General features: G+C 42.7%; 1 protein-coding gene across 1 annotated transcript in view; it reads left to right on the forward strand.

Annotated features, from left to right (window-relative positions):
• Window positions 1-8,517, forward strand: part of LOC128381790 (scavenger receptor cysteine-rich type 1 protein M130-like) — a 222,941-nt gene extending 214,424 nt beyond the window's left edge. The window contains exons 11-15 of the mRNA XM_053341827.1: window positions 5,897-6,202; window positions 6,297-6,581; window positions 7,258-7,587; window positions 8,193-8,290; window positions 8,398-8,517. Of these exons, the coding sequence (XP_053197802.1) occupies window positions 5,897-6,202; window positions 6,297-6,581; window positions 7,258-7,587; window positions 8,193-8,290; window positions 8,398-8,517 (1,139 nt within the window). The remainder of the gene's footprint in view (window positions 1-5,896; window positions 6,203-6,296; window positions 6,582-7,257; window positions 7,588-8,192; window positions 8,291-8,397) is intronic.
• Window positions 8,518-14,175: the final 5,658 nt, after the last annotated feature.

Genomic DNA, 14,175 nt, shown 5'->3' on the forward strand with positions numbered 1-14,175 from the left:
GACTGGGAACCAGTGTAAAGACTTTAGAACTGACTGGGAGCCAGTGTAAAGACTTTAGAGCTGACTGGGAGCCAGTGTAAAGACTTTAGAGCTGACTGGGAGCCAGTGTAAAGACTTTAGAGCTGACTGGGAGCCAGTGTAAAGACTTTAGAACTGACTGGGAGCCAGTGTAAAGACTTTAGAACTGACTGGGAACCAGTGTAAAGACTTTAGAACTGACTGGGAGCCAGTGTAAAGACTTTAGAACTGACTGGGAGCCAGTGTAAAGACTTTAGAGCTGACTGGGAGCCAGTGTAAAGACTTTAGAACTGGAGTAATGTGCTCTGATCTCTTTGTTCTGGTTAAAACTGGAGCTGCAGCGTTCTGAATGAGCTGCAGCTGTTTAATGCTTTTTTGTGGGAGTCCAGTCAGAAGACCGTTACAGTAGTCGAGTCTACTTGAGATGAAAGCATGAATCAACTTCTCCTGGTCTGTTTGAGACATAAAACCCTTCACTCTGGACATGTTCTTAAGCTGATAGAAGCTGTTTTGGTGACTGATTTGATGTGACTGCTGAAAGTCAAATCTGAGTCTATCAGCACGCCAAGGTTTCGGACTTGGTCCGTAGTTTTTAGAGAGAGTGACTCGAGATGTTTGGACTGACAGCAATCCTCTTCTCTTTATTGCCAAAAACAATGACCTCAGTTATGTCCTGATTTAATTGAAGGAAATGTTGGTTCATCCAATTAGTTACTTGCTCTAAACAGTGACACAATGACTGTATTGGACTGTAGTCATCTGGGGACAGTGCTAGGTATATCTGTGTGTCATCTGCATAACTGTGATAGTCTACATTAGAGTTCTGCAGAATTTGACCCAAGGGCAGCATATATAGACTGAACAGAAGGGGTCCAAGAACTGACCCCTGAGGAACTCCACATGTCATAACCACTCGATCAGATTCATAACTTCCATTGGTCACAAAATAACTCCGCTCTTCCAAGTAGGACCTGAACCAGTCTAGGACTGTTCCGCTGAGTCCTGCCCAAGTTTCCAACCTGTTCAACAGTATACTGTGATCCACAGTGTCAAACGCAGCACTGAGATCCAACAGGACCAGAACTGACACCTTGCCTGAGTCAGTGTTCAACCTTATGTCATTTAACACTCTAATAAGAGCTGTTTCTGTACTGTGGTTAGGGTTGGGGGGGGGGTTAGGGGTTAACCTGTTGGTCGGAAGCCTGATTGAAATTTGTCAAAAAGGCCACTGGAGTTCAAGAAATTACTGAGTTGATTAAAAACCACTTTCTCAACGATCTTGGCTATAAAAGGAGGATTTGAGATAGGTCTGTAGTTGGTTAACATGGAAGCATCCAGCGTTCTCTTTTTTAAGAGTGGCTTAATGGCAGCTACTTTTAGGAGTTTAGGAAACACACCTGATTTAAGTGAGCTATTTATTACTTGTCGCAAATCTGTTTGGACAGAGTTCACAATAGTTTTAGCGACTGCATCATTTTATTGTTTTGTTGATTTGTGTTGATATTTAACCTTATGGACTGGATTTTTTCACTGAAAAAGCAAATTCATTGCATTTTTCTGTGGAAAGGAGTTCTGGATCTGTTTAGGGGGGGTTGTAAGCTTATCAACTGTAGCAAACAGAGTACGAGTGTTGTTGATGTTCTTATTAATTATTTCAGGAAAGTGTTGCTGTCTAGGTTTGAGTAACTCATATTTAAAATTACAAAGACTTTGTTTGTAGAGGTCAAGGTGAATTTGAAGTTTAGTTTTTCTCCACTTACGCTCTGCTTTCCTGCTTTCTGTTTTTAAAGCCTTTACCATCCTAGGGTTCCTCCATGGTGTTTTCTTTCTGCTCAAGGTCTTCTTAGTTTTAATAGGTGCAACAGCATCCATGACATTTGAGATTTTCCAGTTAAATTTATCCAGGAGTTCATCAACTGACTCTGCACTCACAGTTGGTGACATAGCTATAGCCTCCATAAACTTTGCACTGGTATTCTCATTTATGTACCTTCTCCTAACAGACACAGAGGTTAACTGAACATTTGGAATGATCTGTAAGTCAAAGAACACACAGAAATGATCAGAAAGAGCCAAGTCCTTAACATCAACAGAAGAAATATCAACACCTTTAGAGATAACCAGATCCAGAGTGTGGCCTCGAGTGTGTGTGGGCCCTTTCACATGTTGCAAGAGGCCAAAAGTGTCAAGTAGAGCAGAGAGTTCTTTGGCGTTACTGTCCATGTTATTGTCTACATGAATATTAAAATCCCCTGTTATGATAAAAAAGTTGTAGTCAGTGCAGATAACTGACAGCAGTTCAGCAAACTCATCAATGAATTTTCCTGAGTATCTTGGAGGTCTATAAATGATTAAAAAAAGAACTTTTGGATCACCTTTTAATAAAAAACAGAGATGTTCAAAAGAGCTAAAATCACCTAATGTTATTTCCTTGCACTGAAATACAGATTTAAAGATGGCAGCAACTCCCCCGCCTCTCTTACCAGTTCAACACTTGTTCATAAAACTAAAATTTGTTGGTGCTGCCTCATTGAGAATAGCACCACAGCTACATTCAGTCAGCCATGTTTCACTAAGAAGTAAAACATCAAGATCATAGGTCATAATGACGTCATTAACTAGCAGTGATTTGTTGGCTAGCGATCTGATATTGAGTAGAGTTAACCTTGTGGAGATAACAGGAGACACTGGTATATTTTGAGGTTGACATGATATACTTAATAAATTTGCAGATTTAATTGAACTCTTGTTATTTCTCACCAGTTTAACCATTTTTCTGTTACCTGTCATCACAGGGATTGAGAAAACTACCTGATTCCATAGGGCCCTGACTTTTCCTGGGGGGGAACATTATTGGTATCTGTATTGCAGCCTGGACCCGGCACATATCAGTCCAACTCACAGATGATCTGAGTCAAAGGAGGTGGGGGGGCTCTGTGACTCTTGGATGATGGTTGTTTCCAGCGTGGTGGAATGGGAAGGGCTCGACGATGAGTGAAGTTGAGGGGAGAAAAAATGGGATTTGTGCGTGGTGTGAGTTGGATTCCAGCATTGACAAGGTCATTCATCCTGTCGGTGAAATCCAGAAGTGGGGAGTCCTGACTGAGTGGAGAGAATGAAAGGCTGGAATGGGTCCTGGTGGGTGAAAGTTGGGAGTCTCCAGGTGGGGCTAGGGGAGACCCCACTTGTCGGGTTGTTGGGGCTGGGGGAGACTCCTTGTGTTGGGGCAAGGATGATGACATTAAAGCCTCTCTCTGGGTGTGCTGACTTTCATGGTCAGTCCTTATCTCAGGCGGTAGCAATTCTTCTCCAGAACGCTGTCTTATCTGTTGTTTTGGATTGTCTCGCCTCTTGTCCTTGGCAGGGGCTGCTGGTGACTGACGCACAAAATAAAAAATGTTGTAGCTTAACAGCTGTACTCCTGACTTGTTAAGGCAAAATCCATCTGCCTTAAAGAGGTGTCTGCGTTCCCAAAAAATGTTTAAATTGTCAATAAAATTCACTGATTGAGCGGCACACATATCTTTGAGCCATCTGTTGAGCATCAACAGCCTGCTGAATCTCTCGTCTCCTCGCCGAACTGTCGGTAGAGGTCCACTGATAAACACCTCAGTATTCAGACATCGAACTTTTTTCAGCAGATCATTAAAATCTCATTTCAATACCTCTGATTGTTGCTTGATAACATCAAGCGCTCCTGTGTGTATGACGAGAGATTTCACTGTCGGATGCTCAGCAGTGATTTCCAGAATTTTCTCTGCAATATCGGACACCATGTCGTTGGTAAAACAGAGTACTTTGGTGTTTTATCTTATTCACAGCTCCGTCACCCACTATCAGCGTCTGAGGCCCAGTGGTTAGCTCTTTCTGCGGCCTTTTAGTTTTTGATTTAGCCACATACCTTTCTCTGGTGCTGGAAGATGACCTTTCTTTTGGGGAGTCAGGGTCTTGTAAAGCAGCAAATCTGAAGAATAAAATGTGTAGTCCTTCACTTTAGGATTTAAATGTCGCCATATATCTATCAATCCGATATCTGTGCATACATTTTTAAGGACAGCAGACGATCTCGGGTTGGATACGGTTGCAGATTTATCCAGCGAAGCATTCATTATACAGTTAAAATCACCAGCTAAAAAGCCCAGGCCATTGCAATAATGGTTGAACATCAGAATAATTCATTGCATAAACTGAGGTGAATCAATGCTTGGGGCATAGATATTGAGAATTGAGAATAGTTCAAGAATCGAACCCTTAATCAGAATAAATCTCCCTTCCGAATCTTTATCTTTATGTTCCAAGATGAAGGGAAGGTTCTTATTTATGAGAATAGCTGTGACTTTCTTGTTCTGTGAATGAGAGAGGTAAACTTTGCCTACCCAGTCCCTCTTAAGTTTCAGAAAGCCTGTATCAGATTTTTGTTTTATCAAATATGTTAAAATCTTCTTCCTTTTAATTACATGGCCCAATCCCTGGACATTCCAAGTAGTGAGTTTAAATGAACCAGACATGAGAGCCACAAAGCCAGACAATAATTGAATAACAGGTGCTGAGTGGAGAAGAATTAATCAGAGTGCAAGCAGTTATATAAAATAGTAAACCTAGACTCCAGTTGTTTAAGAAAAGAAAAATAACACACAAAAATATGAACAGCAGTGCATAACCTCCCCTAACCTGTCCCCAAATGACAGGAAAAAAGAATCCCAAAAGAAGTCACTGGGTATTCTATGCATTGTCCAAAACCTAATTTAGCAATTAGATCACAGTAACAACTAAGACACCCGAAACAGTGTCCATACTCCAGGCTGAATAATGAACACAACAAGAGACACCCCGGCATGATGGGTTTCCAAATTGTGCTTGGACCACGACATTTGTGTGAAATGTACCTTAAATACAGACCACACACAAAGCTGATATAAAGGTAAATGAGCTATTAAAGCTAAATTAAAAATACAGGTGCTGTGTTCGTAAGAGAGCATCATGGACAAGAAAAAGCACTGTAGTAAAGTGTGAAATCAAGCTGAGTAACGCGCAAAATGATCAGTTTTTATGCAATCTGTGTTATAAAGAAAAATTTAAATCACCTCATTTCCAAGGGAGAGGGTTACAAATTGATTCAGCTCCGTTACGTATTATCTCAGAGTCCATGTGGTGGTCACAAAAAAAAGGGCTCAGTGTGTATAAGGTCTGTCTTTCTTCATTATAACCGGTAACATTAGAGAGTATCCAGGAATGCAGCATCAAACTCAGGGGTGTCAAGAAGGTGAATCTGCCCTTCATGGAGACACCAGAGGTGCGCTGGATAGGCAAATCCACAGTACTTATTATGACGAGCCAGCGCTTTCCCCACGGTGTCGAGCTCCCATCGCCTTCGCAGGACCTCCACAGACAGGTCAGGATAGAACCGGAGTTAGGAGCCGCCATAGTGGATGTTGCGTTTCTTCAGGGCTGCTCTGAGTACAGCCTACTTTTGGGAATATCGTAGAAACTGCACCAAGACGCTTCTCGTCATTCTTCATGTTACAGAGGTCTGTCTGTATTACTGGTTTTTATGTTGTTTGTCTGAAACTTTCTGTTGCTGCCTGTCTTGGCCAGGACACTCCTGCAAAAGACAAGTTTAATCTTAATGAGGTTTTCCTGCTAAAATAAAGATTCAGTAGAAAACAGAAACATTCTACCACAAGATGGTGCCTGAATAAGACATTTTAAAATCATACAAATAACATGAACTATTTCCTGTAGATAAAGACTTGAGTCAGGGTATGAATGTGCTCTCTCTCTTTATCAGTTGTTACTTTCAAATTCAGAAAAAGCTTTATTGGTATGAATGTTGCAGTTAAATATTCCCAAAACTAATGATGGTCCTCTCTCTCTCCAGACTCAGTCAGGCTGGTGGATGGGACTAGTCTGTGTTCAGGCAGACTGGAGGTGAAGTCTGAGCAGTCGTGGTCCTCAGTGTGTGAAGCTGACTTTGACCAGCAGGATGCAGAGGTGGTCTGTAGGGAGCTTGGCTGTGGGGCTCCTTCAGTCCTCCAGAGGGCGCTCTATGGAGAAGTGGAGGCTCCAATGTGGGCCAAAGAGTTCCAGTGTGGAGGCCATGAGTCTGCTCTCCTGGACTGTAGAAGATCAGACTCAGCTAGAAGAACCTGCTCACCTGGCAAAGCTGTTGGACTCACCTGCTCAGGTAGAAGAGGAGCTGCAGCTTTGATTTGTCTTCATTTCTGTTCTAATGAAACTCACTTTATTCTTTTACTGATGACTCTCTTGTTTCTGTTCAGGGCCTGTCAGGTTGGTGGGAGGAGCCAGTCGCTGTGCAGGTACATTGGAGCTGAAACAGGGAGAGTGGAGACCAGTGAGTGACTCTTACTGGACCCTGAAGGAAGCAGACGTAATATGTAGATATTTGGACTGTGGCTCTGCTGTTTCAAAAAGAAGCAGAAATGAAGACTCATACAGATCTGTATGGAGGATCAGGTCTAACTGTCTTCATCCTGGTTTTGAGCTGAGGGACTGTGTATCATCATCAGATTACTCTTCCTCCATGGTGGAGCTCACCTGCTCAGGTAAGTCCATCAGTGACATCATCTCTGACAGTAATATTTTCCTTCCTCTGTCACAGTGATAGTTGGTGGTTTCCATTGGACTGAACTGTAAACTTATCCAGGACGACAGCATCCTAAAGGGTAGAGAAGTTAGCTTGTTCCTGGAGGCTCATTGATTCAAACTGAGACAATCTGCACCTTTAATCAACCTGCTGTGGTTCATTCTCACTCTGCAGTTCTCCTGAACCAGCTCAGTCACATCCACCTTACAAACAACAATTATAATAGAAATTAATATAGTTTTTGTTTCTGTCTCATCAAATCAGGAACTGTTTGCTAACAAGTTCAATATATCGACTTAAAAGCTGATGATATGTCACTTTGTGTTCGCTGCTTGTTTCTGTAGGAAACTATTGTGTATGCAGTGTTGTATGAATGTCTTATTAACATGTTGATGGTCTCAGATGAATCAAACTGCAGCTGTTTTCTGTCTGATCTGAAGGCAGCTGAGGATGTTGATGTGTTTCCTCCTCTGCTCTCTGACTCCTCTGTATTACACATGAATGTAGGAGTTCTCTGTGCTGTGTGATCATCTCTCAGTGATCAACGTTCATTTATCTCAACAAACAAATGAGGAGAAAACAACATTCAGCTTCTCACAGAAGAAGAAGGATTCATCATCTCTCTTTATTTACAGACCTGCTGCTTCAGCCAATCATCTCTGTGTCTCCTACCATGGACGGGGTCTCCGGGGCCCAGCAGCAGGGGTTTCAGGTTCTCCGGGGCTCCAACTTCACCATCAGCTGCTCCGTCCAGCCTCAGTACCCAGGAGGCTCCTTCCAGCTCACCTTCAGCTCCTCCAACACAGCATACAACTACACCCAGCCAGCTGTCAATCACTCTGCTGACTTCCTGTTTCCTGCTGCAGACCCCGCCCACCAAGGAAGCTACAGCTGTGTTTATGGCGTCTATGTTTTTTCTCATAACTTCTCCTCTGAGAGCCGTCTGCTCTCTCTCACTGTCACAGGTAAGCTGAAGCAGAGTGTGAAGCTCAGTCCAACTGAGACGTCACACTGACTTTGTTTCCATGTTTGATAAAAAGTCACGAGGCAGCCGGAGCGACCCAGCGACCTACAGAGAGCTGAGTCACAATCTGATGAAGGAGCTGTAAACTGTTTCCTTCCCGGCTTCTTTAACATTATTCAACCATAACAACTGTGTTGTAGTGGAAAGTAAAAGTGAAGCCAGATAAGCACTATAATGATAATAAACAGGGTTTACATGATGAACTCAGAGCTTCACCAGGATCACATCTGATTTAACTGCATGTAAAGATGTTGACTGTTAACAATCAGTTGAATCATTTTAAGCTGACAGGAGCTTTAAGGAGAGAATCAGCAGACTTTCATTCATTCTTTCAAAGCAGCTGTGAACACATGAGTGGTTTTTGTTGAACATCATCAGCATACAGAGAGGATCAGATGAACTTATTCTCTAAGAGCTGAATCAACAAGCTGCTTCAGACTTCACTGATTTTAGGAGATTTAACGTTATTAAAGTTTCTGTTTGATGGGAGCTGTTGTCCTCATGATGTCATGTGATCTAATGTGATGACTGAATGTGTCTCATCAGATCCAGATGAGAAATTTTACAGAACAGTTTTCATCATCAGACTGGCCGTCCTGGTGGCTCTGCCGTTGGTCGTAGCTGCTGTGTATTTCATCCCCAAGGTACTGAACATGTTTGTTTGGAGGACTGGTTGAAATGAAGCACTCAGCCTGTTTATCTTGAACTGAAGAGAGGAGTGATGCAGATCTGTGTTGTCATGTCTCTCCAGGCCAGCAGGAGGCAGAAGTCAGACCCACAGGAGAACATTGAGCTGAGTTGTTATAAACTTGTAGTTTCCAGAGCTGAAGGAGAGCCGGCTGGAGAGGAAGGAGCTCAGGGAGCAGAGTAGGACCTCTGAGGATAAACACAAACCCTCTGAAGAAGAAAGTCATCACCAGCACCAACGCTCCAAAACAGGAAGTAGTGAGACCTTTATTAAGATCATTAAAAGAAGAGCAGAGAGGACCATTTGTGACAGAATTATCTGTTTATAATTATATTTAGTATCATTAATCTCTCTCATATGAACAGCTGTAACTGTGTTTTACTTACAGATTTTCATGAATCCAAGTTTTATGGTCTCATCTGGATAAATGTTGAGTCAAGAAATCATTTATTATTATTATTGTTATATTGTTTATTTGCCGAGGACCATGCATATTAATGGACAATTGGTGCAAGGCTAATTTCCACCCGTAGTCCTCACATTAAAAGACATAAACATACAACAACCTAAAATATAAAAAAATATAAAAGAAGGCACAATGTTAGCAGCAATTATACAATAAGTTACAGTAAAGGATAAGGTACAGACAACAGATAACAATACCACGCAGCTAGTGGTAACGCTGCATGGTATTGTCACCTGCATAGATATAAAAGATCTGATCGGAGTTGGGAGACTATTCTAACATGCACTGCCCTTGACAGTTAATGAGTTTTGGCCTATATGGCTTCGTCTGAACTGCACCTCACAGTCCCCTCTGGAGGCAGATCTGGTGCTGAGTGTGTTGCCTCTCTAACGGGGGAGGAGCCAGCCCATTGAGGGTTTTATAGATAAGGCAGCTGTTTTTAAAACTTTTAAGATTTTCAAAACTTGAGAAGTTGTACCTTGCAAGAATTGGACAGTGATGAGAAGAATAGGATTTTCTGGCAAATACCTTATATAGTTATATAGTTATATAGTTGTTCAATCGGTTTGAGTGTGGTGACACCAGCAAACGACCATACCACAAAATAATATTCAATGTGGGACAGAATCATACAGTGAAGGTAAGATTTAGCTGCATCAGATGAGATGAGGGGTCTGATTTGTTTAAAATTTTGCAGGCTGAATCTTATTGTGTTGGCCACTTTTTTGATGTGTTTTTTAAATGTGAGATTTGAATCTAGTGTAACACCAAGGTACTTGAACTGGGTTACCAATTCAAGTTTCTCTCCTCCAATGAATATGTTTGATCTGTTCTGGTTTATTGGTCGTTTGGTGAAAGTCATACAAACCATTTCTTTTGTATTGAGCATAAGGCAGTTGTTATTAAGCCAGTCTTGTACCTTAGTTAAAGCGTTTGTTAGTTTGCTGGAAGTAATGTCAGAGTTGGAACCGTGAGTAAAAATTACTGCATCGTCTGCATACATCTGGACATTCAGGTCTGGGCACACATCTGGAAGGTCATTTATTTATAGTGAAAACAACAGAGGCGCAAGGATGGAACCCTGCGGGACACCAACAGTAGAAGTGCGAAAGGGCGATTTGACCCCGTCAGCAGTTACACATTGAGTTCTGCTTGATAGGTATGATTTAAACCATAGCATGGTGTTATCAGAGAAATTCAAAAATGTGAGTTTGTTTAAAAGTACTTGGTGGTTGACGGTGTCAAATGCCTTTTTAAGGTCAAGAAATACAGCACTAACACATGGGGACTTGTCCAACAGACATTTAGTTTTTTCAATGAACATACAATTTGCTGACTCAGTGGAGTGGTGTGCCCTGAAACCAAACTGCATAGGATGCAGTCGAGCGATCAGTTGGTTCGCTACCCATTTTTCAGCTACCTTGGAAATAATTGGTAGTGTACTGATTGGTCTGTAGTCGGCTTCCAGTGTTTTGGAGCCAAATTTAAAAATGGGAGTCACCGTGGCCACCTTCCAGGCTGACGGGACTTTGTTCTGGTTAATTGATAAGTTAACCAGATGAGTAATGGGTTTAAGCAATGCATGAGAATGTGTATTTATGAAATTTGTGTCGATACCATGATATACATCTTTTGTTTTGGAACCTTTGAGTGCTCCAATAATCTTTGTGACTTCTGTCTCTATTATGTTAGCCAGCTGAAAAATGGGCTGTTCATTGCTGATCAAGCGAGGTACAATAGTTGCAGGATCCTTCACCAAGATATCATCAATTTTCAGTTCAAGAGTGTTAAACATGTTAGGAGTCTACTGAACAGGACTGAGTTGCTGATGATGGCCCTGCTGCATCATCAGAGCATCAGAAACAGCCCTGGCCTCAGGTCCAAAAGGCTCTTTCCAGGGTCAAGTCTTGAAGCAGGCTCTGTAAAAGATGAACAACACGTACACTGAAAAGTAAATCATGATGTAGACACACTGGAAAAACTGGCGTTTCACACTATGTTGATTTTACAATTTACTTCAAATGAATAGAAACAGATGATACAAACCTCTGTTTCTTCTCATCTGAGCAGCTCACACCGGCTCCTCTGAGGAGGCAGACACACTGCAGCTGCCTCAGCAGACATGATGCTGCTGCCCTTACCAAAACCAAAATCAAACTATCAGTTATGAAGAGAGCAGCAACAATTATAATATAATGTTATAATTTTATAAGGAACAAACTTAGCATTAGCTACCTTAGAGACAGTTGATGAACCAGACTCTGGCCACATTACACTAGCAACACATGTCTTGGTCAATATTTTCACAATTGCACAAAAACCCAAATGTCTGTTTGCCAGCAGTGCTCATAAAATCCAACAGAAATGATCAATGTGAAGTTGTTAGCTTGGCTACCATGTTCAGCTTGTTAATTTTCAACTAACGTTAGCATCGGAAAGCTAATAACTGTTACACTACATTAGAAATACGTTACTAATACGTTACTCTCGCTTGTGTTACTTACTTCGTTATTTGACGTCACACCGGTCCGTTTCGTGCTGAGTCAGCTGTTTCATCACGGATGGAAAGTGCTTCACTGAAAACAGGCAGGTACAGGAGGAGGAGCGGACGGAGAGCGAGGGGGAGGCGAGCGGAAAGGGGGGGGTGGACCCCTTACCTAGTTTTGTTTTGGTTGCACGCAGTCCAAAGCTGCGACGTCTAGCGGTGAAATTGAAATCGCATTTACCCCCTTTAAGGTTTGCCACACCTTCGTCCCATTGCCCTTTGCATCCTTGATTACAGAAAAAAGAAGTTTGCTTTGTCCTTTCTCAAAGACTGTACTACTTTGTTACGCATGTGTGTAACAAAGTAGGCAGGTAGGCAGGCCAGATTTCAGGTAATGCTTAAATAGTAAGTCTCTAGATCTTATCAGGTCCCTGCAATTTTGGTCGAGCCATGGCAGAGCATTACGTGTCCTGGCCCTTCTCCTCCCTCTCCTGGTTAGAGGAGACAACACATTTTTGATTTTATTCAGAAAGGAATCACAGCTGGTTTCTATGTTGTTTGATGAGAAGGGTTCCTCTCAATCAATGTTTTCTATGCCCTCACTGAGGTTTTGTAGCTGATTCCTAGGTATTACATTAATACTGGGGTAGGGGTGGGCTTTAGGTGGTCTGGTAAACCTTGAATTATTGGGCTTTCTAGACAAGAAGATGCTCTTATGGTCAGAGATACCAGTCAGGAAATGATATGTTTTGAATATTCAATCTTTTTTTTCTTCACTGCCTTTTATAGACTATATACTTTTTATATTATTTTCAAAAGTATACACATTTTTAGTTAAATAAACTGAGCAAAAGGAAAAAAAGGGAAAAACATGTTTTGAATAGTACTGAGCAATAGTTTTGATTTGTATGTAATATTTTCCACATGTTCAAACAGTTTTTATTATATTTTTCAAGTGCTGGACTGAGTTTTGCCAAGCTTACATTACATTTGTAACTGATTTCAAATACCTTTTATATTAATAATATGTACATCTGTAAAACCACTGCAAGCAGAACACTGTGATCGCCCAAAGAGAGAGAAGAGACATGAGGGAATTTAACAGAACATTTAATAAATGGAGTAAAGCTAAATGCTAATTGATGAGGACTGTAAGGTCATTTTAGGTAAAGTGTTAAAAACAGGATGGATAGGGTTAGGATATCAGCCGCTGTGAGGTAATAGAGAGATGGTTGTGTGGAAGACAGACCATTACATGCAAAAGCCTCACAATGTCATAAAAGCCAGTTTGTTTTCTGGCTGATGACGTCTGATATGTGTATAAATATGAGATGCACAATGGAATTCTTGAGTTTCTTGCAATAAAACGCTTCAATTCTACAAGTTGATGCATAAGTCTGATTTTTAACCCTCTGAGATAATGTTCACTCAGGTCTTATTTATTTTTCTGGAGGGGCTGCGGCCCGCTGAGTCCATAGTTCTGCTGGGGGACTTCAACACCCACATGGGCAACGATGGAGAAACCTGGAGTGGGGGTGATTGGAAGGAACGGCCCCATCTGAACCTGAGTGTGGTGTATTGTTATTGGACTGGTGTGCTAGCCATGGATCATAACAAACACCATGATCCAGCATCAGGAGGGTCAGAAGTGGACCTGCTACCAGAACACCACAAAGGTCCATGATGATTTGTAGTGGTGTCATCAGACCTGCGGCCGTATGTCTTGGACACTCGGGTGAAGAGAGGAGCAGAGTTGTCAGCTGATTACCAACTGGTGCTGAGGTGGATCAGGTGGGGGGGCAAGCTGCTGGACAGTCCTGGGAAACCTAAACCGTAGTGAGGGTGAACTGGGAGATCTTCAACTCCCATCTCTCAAGGAATTTCTCCTGCATCCCCGGGGAGGTTGAGGACATGGAGTCAGAGTGGACCATGTTCAGGACCTCCGATGTTGGCAAGGGTTGTCGACCTGAGACCCGGCTGATGCAAAATCCTGTGTGTGGAGGAGTTCAGTGAGTTCTGGCAAATGGTCAACTCAGGACAGGGAGATGCTGAAGGTTCTGGTCATTGTGGGGCTGTCATGGCTGATGTGTCTCTTCAATGTCCCATGGACTGGCAGACCAGGATGGTGGTCCTCATTTTTTAAAAAGGGGGACCAGAGGCTCCAACTATCAGGGATCACACTACTCAGTCTCCCAGGAAAAGCTGATGCCAGGCTGCTGGAAATCGAGGCTCCGACTGAACTTTGAACCTCTGATTCAGGAAAAGCAATGTGGATTCTGTCCTGGCCGTGGAACAGTGGACCGGCTCTTTACCCTGCAGGGATCCTGGAGGGGTCATGGGAGTTCACACATCCAGTCTACATGTGATTTGTGGACTTGGAGAAGGCTTAGGACCGTGTCCCTCCGGGGGACCTTGTGGGAGGTGTTATGGGAGTATCCCTATACAACTGCTGTGAGAGCTGTGTTCACATTCTCTGCAGTAAGTCAGACCTGGTCTCACTGGGTGTTGGGCTCCATCAGGGCTGTCCCTGGTCTCTGATCCTCTTTGTGATCTTCATGGACAGAGTCTCAAGGTGCAGTCAGGGGGAGGAGAGAGTCCAGTTTGGGGACCTCAGAATCACCTCTCTGCTGTTTGTGGTTGATGTTGTTCTGCTGGACTCTACAGGTGAAGACCTCCAACAGGCTCTGGGACAGTTTGCAGCTGAATGTGAAGCAGTCAGGATGAGAGTCAGCACCTCCACATCTGAGGTCATGGTGCTCTGTTGGAACAAGGTGGACTGCCCCCTCAGGGTTTGGGGGGTGGGGGGGGGGTTACTGCCCCAAGCGGAGGAGTTTAAGTATCTGGGGGTCTTCTTCATATTGAGGGTCAGATGCAGCATGAGATTGAAAGG

The sequence above is a fragment of the Scomber japonicus genome, chromosome 20 (assembly GCF_027409825.1).
Source record: "Scomber japonicus isolate fScoJap1 chromosome 20, fScoJap1.pri, whole genome shotgun sequence".
Classification (NCBI taxonomy): Eukaryota; Metazoa; Chordata; class Actinopteri; order Scombriformes; family Scombridae; genus Scomber; species Scomber japonicus.